The 24,177-nt window shown below is 41.8% G+C and overlaps 1 protein-coding gene across 1 annotated transcript in view; it reads left to right on the top strand.

Annotated features, from left to right (window-relative positions):
* LOC126412223 (uncharacterized) overlaps positions 1-24,177 on the top strand; it is a 183,124-nt gene that overhangs the window by 120,359 nt on the left and 38,588 nt on the right. Inside the window, exon 3 of the mRNA XM_050081712.1 lies at positions 22,629-22,703. Coding sequence (XP_049937669.1) covers positions 22,629-22,703 — 75 coding nt within the window. The remainder of the gene's footprint in view (positions 1-22,628; positions 22,704-24,177) is intronic.

The raw sequence follows: 24,177 nt of genomic DNA, 5'->3' as shown, positions 1-24,177 counted from the left end.
AGTGCAGTAAGAGCAACACTCTCTAAGCATCTAAAACACCCCATAAAGTAACACCACCATTTGGCACAACACACTATGGCAGATAATGTTTTCCAGGCCCATTCGCCAAAACCAAATCCAGTGTCTGTTGATCCATCATGGACACCGACATTAGCTGGTCACGTAATTATCAATGAAATTCACCAACAGCCATGTACACACATCAAAAAAGTTTTGCATCTCCTGGGTTCCGAGAGTTCCGGGATCTGTACAGAAAATTGGAATAGAGATCCGCCCTTTTCATTGCTCATGAAAACCACACTCTGCATGTTGTACCACCATACAACGAGACCTGTACACACCGGTACTTCTAATACCCAGTAGCACGTCCTTTTGCATAGATGCATACCTGTATTCGTCGTGGCATACTATCCTCAAATCCATCAAGGCACTGTCCCACTGCTCAGCGGCGATTCAGAGTAGTTGGTGGGTCACTTTTCAACCTATCCCAGGCATGTTCGATAGGATTCATGCCTGGAGAACATGCTGGCCACTGTAGTCGAGCGATGTCATCATCCTGAAGGAAGTCATTGACAAGATGTCCACGATGGGGGAGCGAATTGTCGTCCTTGTGGACGAATGCCTCGGCAATATGCTGCCGATATGGTTGCACTATCGGTCGGAGGATAGCATTCACGTATCGTACAACCGTTACGCCACCTTCCATGACCACCAGCGGCTTACGTCGGCTCCACATAATGCCACCCCAGAACAGCAGGGAACATTCACCTTGCTACACTCGCCGGACAGTGTGTCTAAGGTGTTCAGCCTGATCGGATGATGATGATGATGATGATGTTTGGTTTGTGGGGCGCTCAACTGCGTGGTTATCAGCGCCCGTACAATTATCCAATCTTTGCTCAGTCCAATTTCGCCACTTTCCTGGATGATGATGAAATGATGAGGACAACACAAACACCCAGTCATCTCGAGGCAGGTGAAAAAGCCTGATCGGGTTGCCTCCAAACACGTCTCCGACGGTTGTCTGGTAGAAGGCATATGCGTCACTCATCGGTGAAGAGAACGTGATGCCAATCCTGAGCGGTTCATTCGGCATGTTGTTGCGCCCATCTGTACCGTGCAGCATGGTGTCATGGTTGCAAAGATGGATCTCGCCAGGTGAAGTTGCGCATCATGCAACCTACTGCGCACAGTTTGAGACGTAGCACGATGTCCTGTGGCTGCACGAAAAGCATTATTCGACATGGTGGCGTTGCTGTCGGCGTTCTTCAGAGCCAAAATCCGTAGGTAGCGGTCGTCCAGTGCAGTAGTAGCCCTTGGGCGGCCTGAGCGAGGCATGAAACCGACAGTTCCTGTCTCTCTGTGTCTCCTCCATGTCCGAACAACATCGCTTTGGTTGACTCCGAGAAGTCTGGACACTTCCCTTGTTGAAAGCCGTGTATTTCCTTCCTGATGGAATGACTGGAACTGATCGGCTGTCGGATGCCCTCCATCTAATAGGCGCTGCTCATGCATGGATGTTTACATGTTTGGGCGGGTTTAGTGACATCTCTGTAGAGTCAAAGGGACTGTGACTGTGACATAATATCCACAGTCAACGTCTATCTTCAGGAGTTCTGGGAACTGGGGTAACGCAAAACTTTTTTGGTGTGTGTAATTGAGATGTTTTTTATTTTGACTATCAGTTTCGTCATTCGTAAATTCACGACATTCTGCAATATATGGCACTGTATGACAATATCGTTCAGCTTTGAGACATGCATATGGGGCGTGAAGATGGCATAGTGGAATGCCGAAACTCGTAGTCAAAATAACATAAAATAGCATCTCAATTACAAGGCTGTTGGCGAACTTCATTCATAAAAACCAAATCTTTCCAGCGGGTTGCCACAGGATGTAGCTTGATTCACCACCCATTTCCAGTCAATCCGTGTCCAACGGCATCGCTCTTTACCCCAGCGCTCTCCACATCTCTCTTAGCTCTGACTACAAAAAATGTGCGTTTTCTAAGGAGCTACTCTTCCCTGTACCCCTTCTTTTTGACTTCCCAGGCACAGTCGTTGTGCTAGCTGGACTTCGAAACTCACGATTGATTAATTCCGCAGATTTCATATTTTTTCTAAGTAGCCTCCGCAATATTCGAGATTCACTCAGAAGATTTCATGCGATTTTTTTATAAGTATCCTCCGCAATATTCGACGGACCCTGCCCGTTGGTATATAAGGTCTCCCTGGGCTTGGTTTGTGGTTAGCACACTGGACTCGTATTCGTGAGGACGACGGTCCAAACCCGCGTGTAGCCATCAAGATTTACGTTTTCCGTGATTTCCCTAAGTCGCTTCAGGTAAATTCCGGGATGGTTCCTTTGGGCGAGGCTGATTTCCTTCCCCATCCTTCCCTAATCCGAGCTGGTGTTCCGTCTCTAATGATCTCGTTGTCGACGGGACGTTAAACGCTAATCTCCTCCTCCTGGACTTGTTTTAGCTATGGTTATCACTTAACGTTTCCACTTCGCAGTCACGTAATGAACTATCAGTCTGGCCAGGTGTAGAACGTTTGAAACATCCGGTATGAAACAGTTGCTCAGATGACATCCAATGACGCGTCCACGTTTGAAATCACTGAGATATCCGGACAGGATCATTCCGCTGTTACTGTTTCTCTACTGACAAAACAATACACCCTGCCCCTCTTGACATCTAACGGTCAGTTCCGCATTACATCTCATCGGGTGGTGTATTTCGAACAAACTGAGCCCTTACCTAATAACGTAAAGTTGTGGATATCATGCCGGCGGCTAATTCTCACCTCCAGAGGGCGTCTTCAGTTGACGAGGAGACCTGTACGCTTTCTTTTCATTTCCTCTTTTATAACAGAAAAGTAAAGTAGTATTATTCCATTGTGCTCCTTTACGTGGAAATGGGTCATCAGTCGTAAGAAGGAAAACCTAATACAACTGCCCAGAATCAGTCCTGTGAACACGGGCGCTTTCGAAAACCGTTCGCCCAATGGGCAGCTACTGGAGAATACATGCTCTTAAAAAAATGTAGCTATTAAACAAATATAGTTCTCTCTGGACAGCAGGAAACATTGCGTAGGTTGGTGATGGTCTTTGAGTGATACGAAGCGAAGATTATTAATTTATTTTAAAATTAGTTAATGAACCACCGAGGTCTTGCTTCGGTTCTTTTCTCCAGAACCCACTCGGAGCTGTCTGTATTACAGCCAATGTCCGTGAGTACTTAGCGAATCATGTCGGTCGTTATCGGTGACAGTAACTTGCGCCGCAAGCCTGGTTCGTTCATTTTGTTACGACTTCCCATAAACATAATACGGCCGTAACTCCAAGTCTTGCGCGTCGTCCCTGCGGTATAAGCATAATAAACGCCCATAGAGGGTCCTCTAAACTGCTGCAGCTAGACTATAATATTCGATGAAGAGCCAATAAATTTAGGCTGCTATAATGCAGCTGCTCAACGAACGACGACTCACTAGTAAACAGGATGCTTTATTGGAAAAGATGACGAGGTGTTTAACGATCGGCCTTCGCCTGCTCCGTAACATAACCTCAGCCACTTTATTACGCCGTCTCACGCGATTCCGGAAGAGCGTATCAGGTTCAGGTACAAGTAATGCAATTTACAAGTCTGTAGTACCTACACAACAGTGTCATAAAGGTTAGTCTAATAATGTAGCACTAAATTCAGTAAATATACAAATGGTCTTCGGTGCCAACTGTCGGCAACGACACCGCTGTCGAGCTATTTGAGTACGGCGTATCAGTGTCTTGAGAACACTGAGTATAGAGCACGCATAGCGTCTTCTTCTCTGAATGGTTTAGTGCTCGTCAATAAAGAAGGGCATATATAGAGTATATAGAGTAGATTTCACTACATGTTTTCTTCCATACGAGTGATGTCAAATTCAAATGGATGCGAAACCAGATGATATACGTAAAGGGCATAAAAACGCTATAATGCCGTCCGTGCACGCTCCACCGCAAAGTTTTTCTTTCCAGAAACATCATCTAGGCTGCGACTAAGCTGTTTTACTGTGATGTCCTTTCCTCGAGAAGCGCTAGTCTCCTTAGGTATGCGAGATAACTTCCGAGAAATTTGGAAGGAGGTACTGTGAGGAGGAGATCAGCATGGCTGCCTCCCATGCTATGGGAATTTTTTCGTTCGGCATTTTTTCCTCGGTGGAAGGACTGCTAAGCAGTCTGAGGACTCGCGAGGTCAATTGACGAACTACTCGATCGATTATTAGCGTGAATGAATGTGTGTGTGTGTGTGTGTGTGTTTCTCTTTATTTTTTTGACGAAGGCTGCGTCCGAAAGCTAACGTGTAAGTGTCTTTTAATTGTACCTATCCGCAATTTAACGTGTCATCTTTACAGTAAGTAGCAATCTATTTTTTCCTTACATTGCTGAATCTAGAGAAAAAGCTATGATAGTAGAACCCTAGGTACAGCTGACCACGTCCTACTGAATGATCAGATTTGTTTCACGTTGTTAGAAGGGACACCATCTTCAGCGCTCCTAAAGCTAGAGTGAAAAAGAAAGTGCACATAAAGTACCCCAGCAACACAACGAAGCTACGTAAGGTCACTGAAAAATCACCATAAAGTTCGTCGTCTCCTCCACGTATTATTCATAACAATGACATATCCCTTTCTTTTTCTTGCTCTTTTCTATTCTTCTTTCCATTCCCGTTCTAACTTCTTATTACTATCTCTCCTCTTTAATTATGATTTTCAGTACTTTGGTATTCATTAACTAGGATAACGTAAACTTCAATTCCTGTTCTTACTTCGTTGTTTCTTATTTTTCCAGTACTCCTTCATCTTCTCCCCCAGCTTTTCCCTTTCATCTGTTCATGTTGTTCCCGATTTCTTACATCCTCTCTCTTGTAATCCCTCTAAATATACTACTTTGTTCTTAAATATTTTCTTTCTGTTATCTGCATTCCTTTGATATTGTTTCTTACTACTTCTTTTCCTATTTTTGTAATTCAAGAAAAACAAGTAACACAGAAATACAAGAATATTTGTTTTGTCTCTCTGTTCTGGATAATTCAGTAGAGCTGTCCAAGGAAACAATCATTGCTTTGCCATTACTTCTGACATTTTCCATATCTTTTCATAGATATCGTTAGCATCCAGCCATCTGTAATTTGCATAACACCCATTACGTTTACAATCAGCCGTCTTTCCAGTTTCTCCGTTCTGCCCAGCTTGTAGTTTATCGTTAAACAATTAAATGCATATAAACATTCTGGTCTACCAAGGTGTTACGCATTTCTTGTTGTAAATGTTTTTCGTCAAACCGTTTGCTCTTTCCTTTTTATCAGCTTGTATCATTATATTATTTTTTTATAATTATTATTATTACTATTACCTGATACCCACATTTCCAGATCTAAAAGCGTGGTAGTCAATGCAGTACAACACTAACAATGAAGGTACGTTTATTGCGAACACCAACTTACAGGAAGAAGGGAACTTAACCCCTGGAGGGAACGAACTATTGTTTATATAAACATCGAATATTCCAGAATATACAAACATTACAAACATAAGAAGTTTCGAGAATCTTCCAGAAAAGATAAATATCGAATAACAAATCGTCGCTGGGCGCTGGCTTCAAACTAATGACCCGACGCACGCCAGCGAGCGATGCTAATCGCTACGCTGCATTGCATGGGGTGCGTCTAAAACCATTATCATTATTGTTATTATCAGATTTCGTGTAATATTAGTTGAAGGTTAAATTTAATTTGCAGCTTTAATAGGTAATTTACTAATAAATGGGGAACAAGTTTTTATGTACTGAAAAACATTAAAATATTTCATTTATTATGCAGGAAGAATATTGAAAAAGTATTCATAAGAATGCAAAACTATTTTGTTTCAGTATTACAAAGCTGCAAAACCTACGTTACGAAAAGAACTCCCCAGTCATCCTGACGTAGTGATGGATTGAACCAACTTGCTGCTGCAATGAACCACCAAATCTTTCTCAAAGTTTGCCGTCACAAACCGATATAGGCTGTCTCCAAACAATGCACGATACAGAGAGAAGGACCTTTCAACATCTCGTACTGCATATGAATGTCATTAGCATACACATTTGCAGTTTCACGTACACCTACTTCTCCTTCCAAAACTTTGGCAATTTTGCACGTAATATGAAATTCACCATTTTTTTCGAACACATTTTTAAATTTATATGTAATAGCTTCCACTTTTGTGCTCTAAGTGAACTAATTTTTTTCTCAATGTCATGCACTTCATCAACTGTCTTAGTTAACAAGCTGGTTCATGTTTTAATTTTTTGTCAGAGCGAAATAAAAACTCAAATTTGAAGATATGTAATGTAAGACAATTCTTTTTTAGTGTACTATCGTTGAGTAAGTTGTGAAGAATTTCAACTGGATAAGCGTCATCCTTATTTGGTTCATCAACCCCTGATTTAAAATTCTCATAATTGTTAGCATAATACACTGCTACTTCCAATCATGTCCCCCAACGAGTAATTATGGGTCCAGGTGGAAGTGAAAGATCTGTAGTTTTGACTGAACAAATCAGTTGTTGTTGGCGCTTTTGCAAACTTATTTCTGTCATTTGAGATCAATTCGTCCACTTTAGGATACGATACACGTATCTGTTCGCAGAGTGTAGCCCATGTACTTACTACACACGGTATGTTATGACGTATGGGATGATTACAGAAAGGCATCTGTAACTAAGTGTTGAACTTAATCAGATTTCACCCCATTCGGCCGTAACAACAGTATATATTCTTTGAGTAAGCGAGGCATTGTTACATGATTCGATGTTGATAGTTCTTTACATGGTAATAGAAAACACAGCTTGGAAACCGTTTCATAATTTTCTAGCACATCTACCAGAACAAAATCTGATGATTCGTCAATGCTTACCCAATTTTCTTTTTATTTCTGTATCGTACTCTGATCTTCCTTTGCATTTTTTCGTAACAGGCAAGCACATACGATTTTTTTAAATGTTGGTTCTTCTGGTGTTTCGAGATTTGCTTGTTTCGTAAGAGAAATTCTGAACCATGAGATTCTCGGTTTAAAGGGAAATCGCACGAAAGAAAAATGTTGCACAAATCTGCATAATATTCGGAACTTTTTGAAACTATGATATGTGAAGAACCTGATTTGCCTAAAATATCCTGTCTAGAAGTTGTACATTCCAAGTACCCGTGGTCTAGGGGTTGCCGGCACGGTAGCTCAGCGTGTTCGGTCAGAGCGTTAGCTGCACTCTATAATAAAAAAACTGAGTGAATGGATCAATAACGAACTTCAACGGGCATCGGGAGACGTCCGCCACGAACAATTGCAACGAACTATAACGAACAAAATGAGATTTAAAAAAAAAAAAAAAAAAAAAAAGGTAGCGTCTTTGATTCATAATCAAAACGTCTTCGGTCCCGGGTTCGATCCCCGCCACTGCCTAAAATTTGATAAATAATAAGCATTGGCGGCCGAAGACTTCCGGCATAAGAAGTCAGCCTCATTCTGCCAACGGCCTTGTCAAAGAGGGCGGCGGAGCGGATAGAGGTTCAGGGCACTCTCTTGTCCTAGGGGTGGGAAATTGCCCCTAATGGCGGAAGAATCAGCAATGATCAACGACATGAGGATGCAGAAGGCAATGGAAACCACTGCATTAAAGACACGTAACGTGTATCCACAGGACATGTGGTCTGTAATTGAAGAAGTGTCATGATGATCTCCCCATTGGCAAAAGATTCCGGAATAGTCCCCCATTCGGATCTCCGGGAGGGGACTACCAAGGGGGAGGTTACCATGAGAAAAAGACTGAATAATCTACGAAAGGATAACGTTCTACGAGTCGGGGCGTGGAATGTCAGAAGCTTCAACGTGGTAGGGAAACTAGAAAATCTGGAAAGGTATATGCAAAGGCTCAATCCAGATATAGTAGGGGTCAGTGCAGTGAAGTGGAAGGAAGACAAGGATTTCTGGTCAGATGAGTATCGGGTAATATCAACAGCAGCAGAAAATGGTATAACAGGTGTAGGATTCGTTATGAATAGGAAGGTAGGGCAGAGGGTGTGTTACTGTGAACAGTTCAGTGACCGGGTTGTTCTAATCAGAATCGACAGCAGACCAACACCGACAACGATAGTTCAGGTATACATGCCGACGTCGCAAGCTGAAGATGAACAGATAGAGAAAGTGTATGAGGCTATTGAAAGGGTAAAGCAGTATGTAACCGGGGAAGAAAATCTAATAGTCATGGGCTACTGGAATGTAGTTGTAGGGGAAGGAGTAGAAGAAAAGGTTACTGGAGAATATGGGCTTGGGACGAGGAATGAAAGAGGAGAAAGACTAATTGAATTCTGTAACAAGTTTCAGCTAGTAATAGCGAATACCCTGTTCAAGAACCACAAGAGGAGGAGGTATACTTGGAAAAGGCCGGGAGATATGGGAAGATTTCAAATAGATTACATCATGGTCAGACAGAGATTCCGAAATCAGATACTGGATTATAAGGCGTACCCAGGAGCAGATATAGACTCAGATTACAATATAGTAGTGATGAAGAGTAGGCTGAAGTTCAAGACATTAGTCAGGAAGAATCAATACGCAAAGAAGTGGGATGCAGATGTACTAAGGAATGACGAGATACGTTTGAAGTTCTCTAACGCTATAGATACAGCAATAAGGAATAGCGCAGTAGGCAGTACAGTTGAAGAGGAATGGACATCTCTAAAAAGGGCCATGACAGAAGTTGGGAAGGAAAACATAGGTACAAAGAAGGTAGCTGCGAAGAAACCATGGGTAACAGAAAACATACTTCAGTTGATTGATGAAAGGAGGAAGTACAAACATGTTCTGGGAAAATCAGGAATACAGAAATACAAGTCGCTGAGGAATGAAATAAATAGGAAGTGCAGGGAAGCTAAGACGAAATGGCTGCCGGAAAAATGTGAAGACATCGAAAAAGATATGATTGTCGGAAGGACAGACTCAGCATACAGGAAAGTCAAAACAACCTTTGGTGACATTAAAAGCAACGGTGGTAACATTAAGAGTGCAACGGGAATTCCACTGTTAAATGCAGAGGAGAGAGCAGATAGGTGGAAAGAATACATTGAAAGCCTCTATGAGGGTGAAGATTTGCCTGATGTGATAGAAGAAGAAACAGGAGTCGATTTAGAAGAGATAGGGGATCCAGTATTAGAATCGGAATTTAAAAGAGCTTTGGAGGACTTACGGTCAAACAAGGCAGAAGGGATAGATAACATTCCATCAGAATTTCTAAAATTATTGGGGGAAGTGGCAACAAAACGACTATTCACGTTGGTGTGTAGAATATATGAGTCTGGCGACATACCATCTGACTTTCGGAAAAGCATCATCCACACAATTCCGAAGACGGCAAGAGCTGACAAGTGCGAGAATTATCGCACAATCAGCTTGACAGCTCATGCATCGAAGCTGCTTACAAGAATAATATACAGAAGAATGGAAAAGAAAATTGAGAATGCGCTAGGTGACGATCAGTTTGGCTTTAGGAAAAGTAAAGGGACGAGAGAGGCAATTCTGACGTTACGGCTAATAATGGAAGCAAGGCTAAAGAAAAATCAAGACACTTTCATAGGATTTGTCGACCTGGAAAAAGCGACAATATAAAATGGTGCAAGGTGTTCGAGATTCTGAAAAATGTAGGGGTAAGCCATAGGGAGAGACGGGTCATATACAATATGTACAACAACCAAGAGGGAATAATAAGAGCGGACGATCAAGAACGAAGTGCTCGTATTAAGAAGGGTGTAAGACAAGGCTGTAGCCTTTCGCCCCTACTCTTCAATCTGTACATCGAGGAAGCAATGATGGAAATAAAAGAAAGGTTCAGGAGTGGAATTAAAATACAAGGTGAAAGGATATCAATGATACGATTCGATGATGACATTGCTATCCTGAGTGAAAGTGAAGAAGAATTAAATGATCTGCTGAACGGAATGAACAGTCTAATGAGTACACAGTATGGTTTGAGAGTAAATCGAAGAAAGACGAAGGTAATGAGAAGTAGTAGAAATGAGAACAGCGAGAAACTTAACATCAGGATTGATGGTCACGAAGTCAATGAAGTTAAGGAATTCTGCTACCTAGGCAGTAAAGTAACCAATGACGGACGGAGCAAGGAAGACATCAAAAGCAGACTCGCTATGGCAAAAAAGGCATTTCTGGCCAAGAGAAGTCTACTAATATCAAATACCGGCCTTAATTTGAGGAAGAATTTTCTGAGGATGCACGTCTGGAGTACAGCATTGTATGGTAGTGAAACATGGACTGTAGGAAAACCGGAACAGAAGAGAATCGAAGCATTTGAGATGTGGTGCTATAGACGAATGTTGAAAATTAGGTGGACTGATAAGGTAAGGTATGAGGAGGTTCTACGCAGAATCGGAGAGGAAAGGAATATGTGGAAAACACTGATAAGGAGAAGGGACAGGATGATAGGACATCTGCTAAGACATGAGGGAATGACTTCTATGGTACTAGAGGGAGCTGTAGAGGGCAAAAACTGTAGAGGAAGACAGAGATTGGAATACGTCAAGCAAATAATTGAGGACGTAGGTTGGAAGTGCTACTCTGAGATGAAGAGGAAAAAAAAAAAAGTTGTACGTGAGACTGGTTTTCGATAGTTACCATCTACCAAATGCTGTGAGACTTCGGATATCTTGTCTGCATTCACTGCTTACTCACATTTCTGAAAAAATAGAATTCTTCCATCAGCTGAAAAGATGCCACTACGTTCGGCAACATACTATTTCGGCATTATATGGCGGCCAATCACTTCACTTAGGATAACGTGTTGTATAGACAATCTGATTTAAGCGAGACGTTGGTAATGACTGAAGACTGTTGAGTATACTGCCTCAGCCGTCCCCATCATAAATACAGATTTCCCCATACAGATAGCGAGGCAGCACGTGCTGTGAGAACTCACTCACAACGCAGTATGTTTAGGAATGAGGTTCATTCAGAATACGTTCTCATAATATGACAACACACGAGACTTTTTTTCCTGCAATTTAAAATTTGTAACAAACAAAAGTGACAGACTGTATTTTTAGCAAACTTATTTAACATATTTTTTCTACAGAAAATATTACAAAAACGTATACTTTTATATGAAAAAAATTCGTATACGATTGGACTGTGCTCTTTCGCGAACTTCTGTCTTAGTTACACATATTTAACGACAAGCATAAATGTGTTACATAAAAATACGTTCCTACCAATAACTTATGGCTGCAAGGAAGGAGAGGCACACAGCTACTAGTCTTAAAAAAAAAAAAAAAAAAAAAAAAAAAAGGACAATTGTTCAAAAGTGTGTGAAATCTTATGGGACTTAACTGCTAAGGTCATCAGTCCCTAAGCTTACACACCACTTAATCTAAATTATCCTAAGGACAAACATACACACCCATGCCCGAGGGAGGCCTCGAACCTCAGCCGGGACCAGCCTCACAGTCGATGACTGCAGCGCCCCAGACCGCTCGGCTAATCCCGCGCTATTAGTCTCAGTTCCATTATTCTTACAGGTGTATAGGCAGAAGGAAACCTTTTTGTTTCCTTATGCCTATACACCTGTAAGAAAAGATGGTGACATGTCCTACCGCGAGTCTATTGGATCGTAACTGAAATGCACTGAAGGTGGCTATTTACAGCCGAAATCTAGATTTGCAAGAATAATGAAAGCTAATTGGGTTGCAACTGATAACAGTGTGCCTCTCCTTCGTTATAGTCTACGATCGCTGTGCGCAACAGTTCCCTATGGAATCAAAGTTGGTTACTTATGGCTACTTCTTAGAAGAAAAAATTACAGCAGTGTACCCTTGCTGTTTCAGTAAACAACGGTACCAACGTTTGCATTTTTTGGTACTACGTTCATTTCATTATGTCATTAAAAAGAGCCAGTTTAGTGAGATGGGTGTTGGAACATCGCCGGCCGGAGTGGCCGAGAGGTTCTAGGCGCTAGAGTCTGGAGCCGCGCTACCGCTACGGTCGCAAGTTCGGAATCGTGCCTCGGGCATGGATGTGTGTGTTGTCCTTAGGTTAGTTAGGTTTAAGTAGTTCTAAGTTCTAGGGGACTGATGACCTCAGAAGTTAAGTCACATAGTTCTCAGAGCCGTTTGAACCATTTGTTGTAACATCAGTAAAGATATATAATTGTAAATAAATGATGGGAGCTGTACAAGGGAAAAGCTGAGAAAGTGCTAGTATGATATGAAGACATGGCGCGCCTATCAATCCATTCTCTGTTGACATACACAAAAAAAGTAGTAGGATGGTCACGGCAATAAGATGCAACATCAGATCTCCAAGCGTTTATGTGCTGAAGCGCGCCATGCTCAGCGGGATGGCCTCTAAGTCAAGGGGATATCGCCTGATGCAAGTAGGTCGGCTTAGAGGGATATACAGCCTAAGCCTGCAGCCGTGGCGCTCGCGGAGTGGACGCCCCACTGCGGGATCTGTGGGGCCCTTTCGTCACGCAATCAAATTGCGCTCCGCCCCCCCCCCCCCCCTACCCTTCCACCCAACCTCTGTGTCCGCCGCGCTTGGCCCGAACATGCGTGCACGCAGAGGATGCAGCGCGCACCCACGCCTGTTAATTAATTCAGGCTTACCTCGAGCGGGCCGGGACGGTACACAAACCCTTTTCCCGGACTGCAGCGGCAGCAGCCTTCCCTTCCGGAATTTACGGAGAGTCCGCGGCCGACGCAGCGGGATTCGGTGGAGATTACTGTTAAAGTTTCAGTGCGGCGGATGGATGGATGGGGCGCGCTCGCACACGGCGCAGGGTGGGGGGTGGGGCTTAAATATTAAGGCCGGCCTCTCTGGGCGGCTGCAGAATTATTGACGAGGCTCCGGAACGCCGGAATGCCCTCTGGGAGGGGCGGCTGCGGTCGCCGGGGCACGGTGGCGGAGGGCGCGTCCACGTCAGGGTGCTCAGCGCCCGCTAAAGGCCGCCGGCCTGACAAATTCTCTTTAATTCCGCGACGCGAACGCTTTATTGGATACCCTGTGAAACGCGATCCACATAAAATTCTGCAGACTGTCGGAATGTTGTCAGTGTAAATCCAGCCCTCTGTGGCGGTAATACGTAACATCGCAGCATCGAGTTTACGGGAGGGGACAGGGGGAGGGCAGTAGCGGGGTGTATGTCCTGGTTCAGGGTTGTAGAGGACCATTCTGTTTAAATTCCAGAGAGTGGCAGAAAAAAAATGGTCCAAATGGCTCTGACAAGGGAACCTCCCCATCGCACCCCCCTCAGATTTAGTTATAAGTTGGCACAGTGGATAGGCCTTAGAAACTGAACACAGATCAATCGAGAAAACAGGAAGAAGTTGTGTGGAACTACGAAAAAAATAAGCAAAATATACAAACTGAGTAGTCCACGCGCAAGATATGCAACATCAAGGACAGTATAAGCTCAGGAGCGCCGTGGTCCCGTGGTTAGCGTGAGCAGCTGCGGAACGAGAGGTCCTTGGTTCAAGTATTCCCTCGAGTGAAAAGTTAACTTTTTTTATTTTCTCAAAGTTATGATCTGTCCGGTCGTTCATTGACGTCTCTGTTCACTGTAATAAGTTTAGTGCCTGTGTTTTGCGACCGCACCGTAAAACCGTGCGAATAGTAGACGAAAGGACGTGCCTCTCCAATGGGAACCGAAAACATTTGATCGCAAGGTCATAGGTCAACCGATTCCTCCACCGGAAAACACGTCTGATATATTCTATACGACACTGGTGACGGAATGTGCGTCACATGACAGGAATATGTTGTCGACCCACCTAACTTGTACACTTTGGCGAAAGCGCAAAAAGATTCTTCTACCTTGCCCGATTTAGGTTTTCTTGTGGATGTGATAATCACTCCCAAAAAAGTGATGAAAACATAAGAGTTTGTCACATAAACTGCAACAAATGAATGCAACAGTTTCACATTCGCACAGTTTTCCCTATGCTCTGTCAAAATATATGTTTTTAATGTTTTCAAATTTTTCCGTGTATAGACCGTCAAATCCTGCATATGTCCAAGCAAATCTGAATATGTTCTGGAATTTTGGAGAGCGAAGTTGATTATGTGTGAGTGCCTGAACTTTGATAATTGTCTGAAAATAAAAAAAATTATACTTTTCACTCGAGGGATAAAAAATTAAACTTTTCACTCTGGGGAAGACTTGAAGCAAGGACCTCTCGTTCCGCAGCTGCTCACGCTAACAACGGGACCACGGCGCTCCTGAGCGTACACTATACTTGATGTTGCTTATCTTGCGCATGGACTATTCAGTTTGTATATTTTGCTTATTTTTTTCATAGTTCCACACAACTTCTTCCTGTTTTCTCGATTGATCTGTGTTCAGTTTTTAACGCCTATTCACTGTGCCAACTTATAACTAAATCTAAGGGGGGTGCGATGGGGAGGTTCCCTTGTGAGCACTATAGGACTTAACATCTATGGTCATCAGTCCCCTAGAACATAGAACTACTTAAACCTAACTAACCTAAGGACATCACACAACACCCAGTCATCACGAGGCAGAGAAAATCCCTGACCCCACCGGGAATCGAACCCGGGAACCCGGGCGTGGGAAAGTGGCAGAAAGGAAACCAACTAGCTCATACCACCACTGAAAGAGCTTGGAAATACGTTCCGATTACACAGCGTGACAAAAAAAGTGAAGCATCTAGAAGAAGCCATGGTGGATTGTCAATGTAACTTAGTACACGCACATACGAGCGGAGTTGCAATTATCTATGGCAGGTACACCAGCCACAAGGGTGCATTAGTGTTGTTCGTATTTAGTGCTGTTGTCCAGTCAGGATGGCATATGTGGTACGTGAACAGTATCAGATACCGCGTGATCGCTCTCAAGGACACGGAGAAACCTCCTACTTGTATGAGACAGGGTTATGAACAGTTGACAGTTTCAAGGGGTCTCCATTTGGCCGGATGGTTGAATCGCGCAATATTCGCAGTTCATGGGCACTGAACTGAGACAGTAGCCCGATATTGTATGACATGTGAAAGTGAGTGCTGGCGCATTTGACGTCGTCGGCCACACTTGGCCACCACAAAGAAGGTTCGCCGTATTGGACAGCAGCATATAGTAACCTCTTCACACAGTCGCTTGACAGCCGTCAACACATAAAGCACTGACTACAACATTTTGTGTTATCCTGCACCATTGGCCTTACACTAGCGACAGCCAGATTAGGAAATTACTGACCGCTGCGTAGGCTGCCGTTAAGACCACAAAAGCCGCGCGGGATTAGCCGAGCGGTCTTAGGCGCTGCAGTCATGGACTGTGCGGCTGGACCCGGCGGAGGTTCGAGTCCTCCCTCGGGCATGGGTGTGTGTGTGTTTGTCCTAAGGATAATTTAGGTAAAGTAGCGTGTAAGCTTAGGGACTGATGACCTTAGCAGTTCAGTCCTATAAGATTTCACACAGATTTGAACATTTTTGAACACCATAAAACAAACGGTTGCATTTGGTGTGGTGCTGTGACCTGGACATCAAGGACTGCTTACAAATGGCATCGCATAGTGTTCAGCGATGGGGTGATCATGGCAGTGACTGGGGAGAGGTCCCATTCTTCCAACGTTTTGCAGAGAGACAGCGGTGTTACTCTTGGCATTACGGTATAGGCAGCCATCGCGCATGGCTTCAGGCCACGACTGGTAGTGATTGTGCATCACGAACATCACATTCTTTTACGTGGTACCTCTCATGCGACAGTGCTATCGCGCATTTTTCCAACAGGGTAACGCCCGCTCATACCTGGCAGGTCTTTCTATGAGCTGTCCTGTCAATAGCAAGATCTGTCCCCGATCTGTGGAACCACCTCGGACTTCAGCTGTGTCACAGTGGCAGAATCCGGGCTATCAAGAACCAGCGCCATCTTGCTTCAGGAGAGAATATAATAGCTTTATCAGAAGAGAATATAATAGCTTTATAACACCCTTCCCGGCCGAATCATGCATGCTTCCAAAGAAGCCGGGCTGAAATGTCCTATCGGTAAGCGAGCGCGAAGTGCCAATTTCTTTGTACATTTCCCCCATGGCATTGTAATCACTGACATAACATCACATACCCTCAGCCCGTGAAGTTTCATTCGATTCCTCATCCCCTTCTGCATACTTTTTTTTATTTATTTATTTTTTTATTTTTTATTTTTTTTTTATATACGAACGAGTAGTGTATTCGGTGTACAAGAAGATGCGGACTGCTCTGTGAGGAGCGACTGACGATAGATAGTTTAATTTCACTTAGGTTTTTGCATTCTTCTTGAATCTTATTCACGACAACGCTCTGTGATGTGGATCGTCGAAAGGTGTACAAATAAGATAAAATGAGCCAATGGAAGTCTTCGATACTACCCGTCGGCTTTCACCGACGACGTCATGAATGTGAATGAATTAAGGTCTAATCTAAATCTGGAAATTTGTGATAAGTTCCTGTGGAACCAAAATGCTGAGGTCATCGCTCGCTAGGCTTACACACTACTTAATCTAGCTTAAACTAACTTGGGCTCAAGACACACACGCACCCATGCCGAAGGAGGACTCGAACCTCCGACGTGGGGAGCCGCGCGGCAAGGTCTAATATAAATCGAATATTCTTAACATAAACAACATAACAAGAACTGAAGTTATTCTCATTAAATAGCGTTTGTTGCCTTCACCACTTCAAAACCAGACTGTTACCTTTCAGTCCTACCCAGGCCTCAGTATAACTGAGATTTTCCATTGACGGGAGCTCACAACCGCACTGTCAACTTTCAGCCTAAACTAAACATCGAGCAACGGTGCACCACAATTTAGATTCCTACGTATAATATACAGTCAAAGTAATCTTGAAAATAATCTGTTCTCGTTCTGTTTGTGCAGTTACAGTGTAACGAGTTACAACATATTTATGTGACCGGTGAAATACTATGTACAGGATTTGTTGGTTTAACTGGCCGTTTTCTCTGTGAAAACACGGCTGCATACTGACCATTTACACGACTAGATGTTTTAAATCTTAATCGACAACAAAATTCGATAAATGTAGGCCAGATAAATACTGTCTCCTCAGGTATTCGTCTATGCAGCAGAAGGAGTTCTCAGTCAGAAACAATTTTAATCTGTTGTTAAAACTTTTCATTATCTGCTAGCACATTTAATTCACAAGGAAAACTGGAAACAAATTTTATGATTGCATACTTTGCTTTTTTCTGTGCAGCAGCAGGGTTAAGCTAAGGACAGTGGACGCTCTTTTTCTTGGTAATGTTTTATTCATAGGTACTATAATTATTTTCAAATTCAACCTGATTCCTAACAACAATCTTCAAAAGATAGTATATGCATTCTGAGGCCATCGTAAATAAGCCTAATTATTTAACCAAATCCTACCTGAAGTTAGAGGATTGACTCCAAGTATTATACTTATAACGCGTTTCTTTGCAATGAATGTGTCTATAGGTGTAGTTGCTCCAGACACTCTTTATGACTTCAGCGGACGGGAGAAAGGCGAAGTAAGCTAATTTTCTAATACTTTCATAGCCAAAATCTGCAGACGCATCAAACGGTGCAGGATTCACGAGCTTTAGATTATCAGCAATGCTTAATATACAATTCGAATTTTGATCAATATGCACGTCCAGGGGTTTTGAGTAATCAGTTTTACACACTTCCTTTTTCTCTTCGTTGACGATACTTACTACAATCTAAAAGTCGTTGATAAATCGGTGCAGTACCCTAACAGACAATCGTCGACTTTAAAGACATCCTCGGAATCACAGCTCAACCAAATTCTAACTTTAAAATAATTCGTGAAAATACAAAAAAGTGAAAATTGTACTAAAGTCTGTTAAACGTTCCATTTACTACAACGGACGATCACTACATAACGTACCACAAATCTTCTGAACTGATGGAAATATTTCGCTACATAAACCAAGATGACTGCTTGAGGGAAAACAAGGGGCAAGAAACTATATGAATGAATGATGGTCTACGCGCGTAAGGATTAGACTGAACAATAATCCAACGCGTCATTGTTAAGTGGAGCTGTAAGCATCCAAAGATTAGTTTGAATACTACAGTGCTACGCTAGGCATGTTTCTACTGAATGCGGTTCGCTCTGATCCTACCTGACCAACATTGTAGGAGTACCCACATGTTATCATGGAAACTGCAACACGGTGTAATAGCGTCTCTTCTTTTCTTTCCTTTTAAAGGTGCACAAGGCGAGCGTCCCGAGAAGTTCGAGTGAAAAATTTGTATCTATCAACTGTTGACCCGAGTCATGTTTCTAGTTCCCAGTTGCAGGTTGCTTATCCAAGGACTTCCAGAGTTAGCAATAAACTGATTTTCAATATTTCACGTAATTATTGGGCAAATTTAAAATTTTTTAATTCTGTCATAACCAACTCATTGTAAATGTCTCGGCTGGAGGGCGATCTATGAATTCAATGTAAAGAAAGCTTCAGATATGAACTTTGGTCTTCTTTTACCGCATGTAGGTGCACTGGATTACTGGTTTCCGCAAGACCAAACAGCCATCTTAAGAGCCACTTGTACAGGTTAGGAAATCATGTTGTGTGATAAACGGCACATTTGTTTCCGTACCATAGTAACGGACTCATAATAAAAAGAGAGTAGAACATTAAAAATGGTAACGGTGTCCTCTAGGTAAGACGTTTGTACTAATGTAACACATCATGAAGTGACGCGTGTGTCTCGGTGGATTGCCAGCTACACATCTGAAGCTTTCCTTGAGAAGTTTGATCTTATCTTAAAGGTTTACGCAATAGGTCAAGTATTAGAAACTGTGTACATGTCTCGACACAGTGCAATTCACGGCGCGCAAATACCCCGTCTATATTCATCCAGTAGGCCTACTTGAGAATTAGAGCAGTCAGTGATCAGGAAAGAACTGTGCACATGATTTCAAATCCTTACGAAACCCGTTCTCACTGAATACCCTTAAAATGATCGAAGAGAAAAGTTCATCGTGTACTACATTTTCGTTGTTTGTGCAGTAAAACTGTAGCATCAGGAATGTTCTAATTTATTGCTTCTTTACTACTAACTCTCTTACCAACACATTTTCCATACGGTATACAGATATACTGCTGACTGTATCTGCAAAGTTGTACCATTTTACGACACATAACTCGGGAGAAATTACGTCACAAAAATTGAGATGCTCGAAAAACTAGTTTTTTTCTTAAAACTCAGCGTAAATTAGCCAGACGGCTCTCATGAGAGCACATGGTAACTTCCAACAGACCTTTAACGTAATTTATAATCTTTCAGAAACCTCTTCTCGCGTACATGCTTTATGTCAAATGTAGCACATGAACTCATTGTAAAGAAATTGGAAGCCTGAAGCTGTTCTATACACGGAAGTTCGAGCCTTTAAAGAATCGGGGACTTACTGATATAGAATTAAATAGTTATTAATTCTGGACTCTTAGCCCACCATTTCGTCGTCAGCTATTATTTCCGATAGCAAGTAAAGAAATATGCACCTGACGATACGAGTTTCTGACCATCTGGACAATACTATGGGCGAAAAGAAGAGAGAATTCAGAAAATGTAAACGAAAGAGAATTTAGTCTTTACATTACTCCACATGATTTTGATGGGCAGCAGGCGTAATTTTATGTTCAATAACTTATCTGATATCTCCGACAGCGTGGTATTTGTTTGATTATTTTATTTCACGTTAGTAGATTACTAGTTAAGCGTCTACATCGAAAAAGGTTATTGCAGTAAAGGAAATTAGCATATTTTTTTAAAGAAATTATTAAATTGTTTCATGTTGTATTAATAAAAAATAGCGGAAGAGTCAGAAGAAATACTATCACACCCTCTGTTCTGAAAGTCATTTTCCCACTGTAGAACTGTCGGGTAGCTAAAATGTGGCTACACAGAATATTGGTCGAGCTTGTAAAACATTCAAAAATAGGCAAGCAAAGACAGTCACATATTAGTACGTACTCTTTCTGTACTGTACACAGTATACAGTCCGTTACATGTCTTTTTCATAATCCTTCCTCACTAGGCGTAATATGTGAACGTTTTCACGACAGTAATAAAATTAGACATATTTAGAGTCGATGACGTCAGTGAAATAAGTTCTTACCCCACTGTTCTTTTATTTATATTTTTTTTCTGTTTTACGCATATTGAAATACGTTGTATTAGCCTGAGACTCAACTCACATTAGAGTAAATGACTGTATTTAAATACTTTACAAATTCAGTAAAAGCTTTGCCAAGCTATGCAAAGAAACCTTTACAGGACATATGTTCTTCAGTGTATGGACGGTGTTTCGAAGTGTTTCCGTCAAACGTGTAGGGGTGAGAGATCATGTCATGGGAATGTAAGAGATTTATCCGGGCTAGCTGGGTCTATTAAGAAGGTGTGCTGCATCTTCATATTACCTACCCCAGTAAACTGACATGATTATCGACCAGAAAATCTGCATATTGTGTCTTACTAAGCGCAGAAAGTTAATTTAGAAGCGAGCTAGGAACACGATTATCCCTTTCCACTCAGAGCATTGATTATATTGTAGGCAACACATAATGCATACACACTCCGCAGTGTATCTACAACCTGCCGTCAATCAGCGGCATAACCATTGTCGAAAGACACCTAGCATTGCTGGTAAGTGTCAGATGTTTTGTATCGAAAAAAAAGTAGTTCCCTAGAACGTGATCTATCACCCCTAGACGTGTATCGCAAAGACTCTGAAAACTCGTGGAGTTTATGGACCCGAAACACCTTCAAATACTAGGTGTAAGATTTTCGTATTCTCTCGCTCGCATGCTCAAACAACTAGATCTACGGAAAAAATGAACAGAACCTTGTTGTAGGAACTTTAACGTAGTTGAATCTTGTACTGCGATACTTTTTCGCTAGAGGCCGAATTATTCAACAAAAACGTACAAAAGTGACCTTCAGATACATTTTTCTTGAAAACCATGTCCTCCAGCGAAAACATATTCCACTACAAATGTAACTTCATTAAATTTTCTACAAAAAGCTCCTGTTGATTTTTTTCTGTAAGATTAACAGTTTGTTTGCATGTTGCAAGCGAGAGAATATGAAGTATCTTACGTGGTTTTTTTTAAGGTACTGCGGGTTGCGTAAGACTTATCAGTAGGGACAACTGAATGAACCTGTACTGTATACAAAGGTTGGTCAGCAACAGTCTAACAAACTTGTAATGGTATTGCAGGGCAGATTGTACTGGGAAAGATGTGTTAAGAAAAAAAATCGAAGCATTGTGCCGTTTCCGATTTAATTAGCATTGAAGTTAGCCGGTCAGGTCGCTGCGTGCGCACATTCAAGCAGCTTGCTGGTGACAGAGTCGCCAAACGAGCTCTTCGTTTGGTCCCCTAAAACCGAACTGGAGAGCGGTACAAAAATTGGACATGGGGCGGTAGTAAGGATGGACCCTGAGCCAAAGGCCGAGCAGTGTCGTGCGCTGCCATACACGCTACGAGAAATACTGACACTAACTGAATCTGACTGGCCGCTTGAATATACGCGCACAACGGCCTTATTGACTAACTTCCATGCTAAATAACTCGCCGCAACGTATCGAATTTTCTTCTTGAGAATTATTTCTCAGCACTAGTCTCCTGCAGACTTTTTATGACCACCCCGTGTATGTTTGACTAACAAAGATTACGTTTTGACGATTATAAAACGAGCACCGGTGTTTATGGAGATGTTTTTGTCAGTAACATGTACCGCTCACGGTGATAACAAGCTTGGAATGGGGTACTTTTTATCGACATCATAATACCTAACTTCCCAAAACAAGGACAATTTCACAACGATCAGAATTTAATCAAGCAAATTTTTTCGACCTGCTTAAAGTCCCAGACTAAATCTTTTCGAACACTGATGTATTAGGCAAGTTCGCTGATGAAGTCGGCGATAACATTCCATCCTGATACAGGAAGAATGGAAATAAATTTCACCTTCAGCGTACTAATGCTTAGTGGAGACCTCTATGACCGGTTACATGCAATAGTACACGAAGACAGTGATAACGTTAATTGTGTTATGAATGACATTTTTGGAGTGAAAAATACTGAATGACCGGGAATGTTTTGGACATATATTGCATTTTTCCGTTACTTGTGCTGCCAGTACGACCATTGCCATCTGCTTTATCTGATCTGTAATCCAGAAAGAGTACATAGTTTCTAGCGAGCGTTGCATCACAGAAGTAACCCACTGAAATCATACACAGAGTAGCGGAATTCAAACCGTCATTGCTTAATCGGTATTTAAGTTCCCACTGGTGAGCGGTGTTGCGGTTCTGTCAACAGACCCGCGTCCGATTTCAACCCGCACCCTTGCTCTGCCTTGTACGCAATATTGTGTTTGTGAATAATCTTAAAATCATATTTACGTTCATTCATGCTTTAATTTTCAGTCCCAGTTTCTTTTATTAGGGAAGGTAGTTTTCCTTCAACATAGCCTTTTTTGTTGACATCATAGCTGTTGTTACGTTTCGTTTTTATTCATTATTAATCCATGACGCTTTCTTGTTTCAGTGTTGGGAGAACTGCGAGTTGTTGCAGTCTGATTGGTCGGTGTGGGGCTCCATGTGCTCCGAGCAGAGTGTCTGCGTAAGTACAGCTGAAGCTGATATATAAATATATAGCTTTTTCTTCTTAGGACCGACCACATGTTCCGTAAACAGATGGATCAGACACACTGTATTTTGGAGAGGTCTTGGTCTGTGTCAGTCCCCCAAGTGCTACACGATTATTTAAATAGCAATGATGAAACTAGTTTCTCTCAGGTCTGTCCACAGCCTCTTAACGAGTATTTTGAATCTGTGATTGTGCCCGTTTCAGGTGAATAGTGGATTGAATATGTTGCAAAAGAATGCACTCTGGAGGTACTAACTTGAATGCTGCAACGATCCTGTCACACACTACGCGGACATTTGAAATTCCATCTTGTAGCAGACTTCTTAATTGTGTTAAAGTTACATTCGTCCTTCGGGTGCAAAGTTTCAATTTCATTGACATTATATCAGCAACAAAGCTTTGCAACTGAAAAGAAATGTAGGTACCGAGTAGGCGTTCCTATCACACACAACTGTAAAACGGTAAATGAATATGTATGTCTCTCTAGTATAATGAAATATAAAATTATTAACAGCCGACCAGTTGCAATGGATAAAGAATTCTTTACCTAGGTTTCAACAAATTTAAATTTGTCTTCTTCAGAAGGTGGCAATTTTACATTAGTATGGACTGATGTATGATCGCCGTTTTTACAAATGTCTGCATAGATCCATTTGTCAGAATTAAAATATAGCCCTAAAAATTATTAACAGCCGACCAGTTGCAATGGATAAAGAATTCTTTACCTAGGTTTCAACAAATTTAAATTTGTCTTCTTCAGAAGGTGGCAATTTTACATTAGTATGGACTGATGTATTCTGAAGAAGACAAATTTAAATTTGTTGAAACCTAGGTAAAGAATTCTTTATCCATTGCAACTGGTCGGCTGCTTATAATTTTATTACATGGAACCGTTGTTGTTGTGCAGCTATGTTTAAAATAATGAAATATGTAAGTTTGCAAATGTTCCCATTGTGACACTTTCATGTGATTATTAGATGATTTTTCTTTTCATTCGATACAGCAATCATAAAAATATGGCGTGGTTTCGATAGAATGTTTTGGATCAGAAATTGCTACATTTCGATATGTGAAGGCGTTTTATGCAGCGTTCTAGCTCGATTTCCGTATCTGACAGAAAAATAAGTCAACGTTTGAAATGTACTTGTGTTCAAATGCTACAGAATACATACTTGACTGTATCGAATTTGCACCCTGTACACGATTTGCCTCTTTAGTTTCGTTCATTTTTGTTGCTCGCATTTGGTTTTGACATATAGTGAAACCTCATTGCTTTTTGCGTTAATCCTGTTCCCTACCGTTTTCCACACACATTCCGTTACTAAGTACGTGATCAGAAATATGACCTTCGTATCTGAGAGAAATTTCGTCTATTTGAAACAAATTTTAGATTCATAAAAATTCATCTACCGTACAAGGCTTAAGTCCCCCATGATATCAGCTACTG

This window comes from Schistocerca serialis, chromosome 7 (assembly GCF_023864345.2).
Source record: "Schistocerca serialis cubense isolate TAMUIC-IGC-003099 chromosome 7, iqSchSeri2.2, whole genome shotgun sequence".
In the NCBI taxonomy this organism is placed as follows: domain Eukaryota; kingdom Metazoa; phylum Arthropoda; class Insecta; order Orthoptera; family Acrididae; genus Schistocerca; species Schistocerca serialis.
The sequence above is the reverse complement of the archived record's forward strand: the minus strand, read 5'-3'. Positions and strand labels throughout refer to the sequence as shown.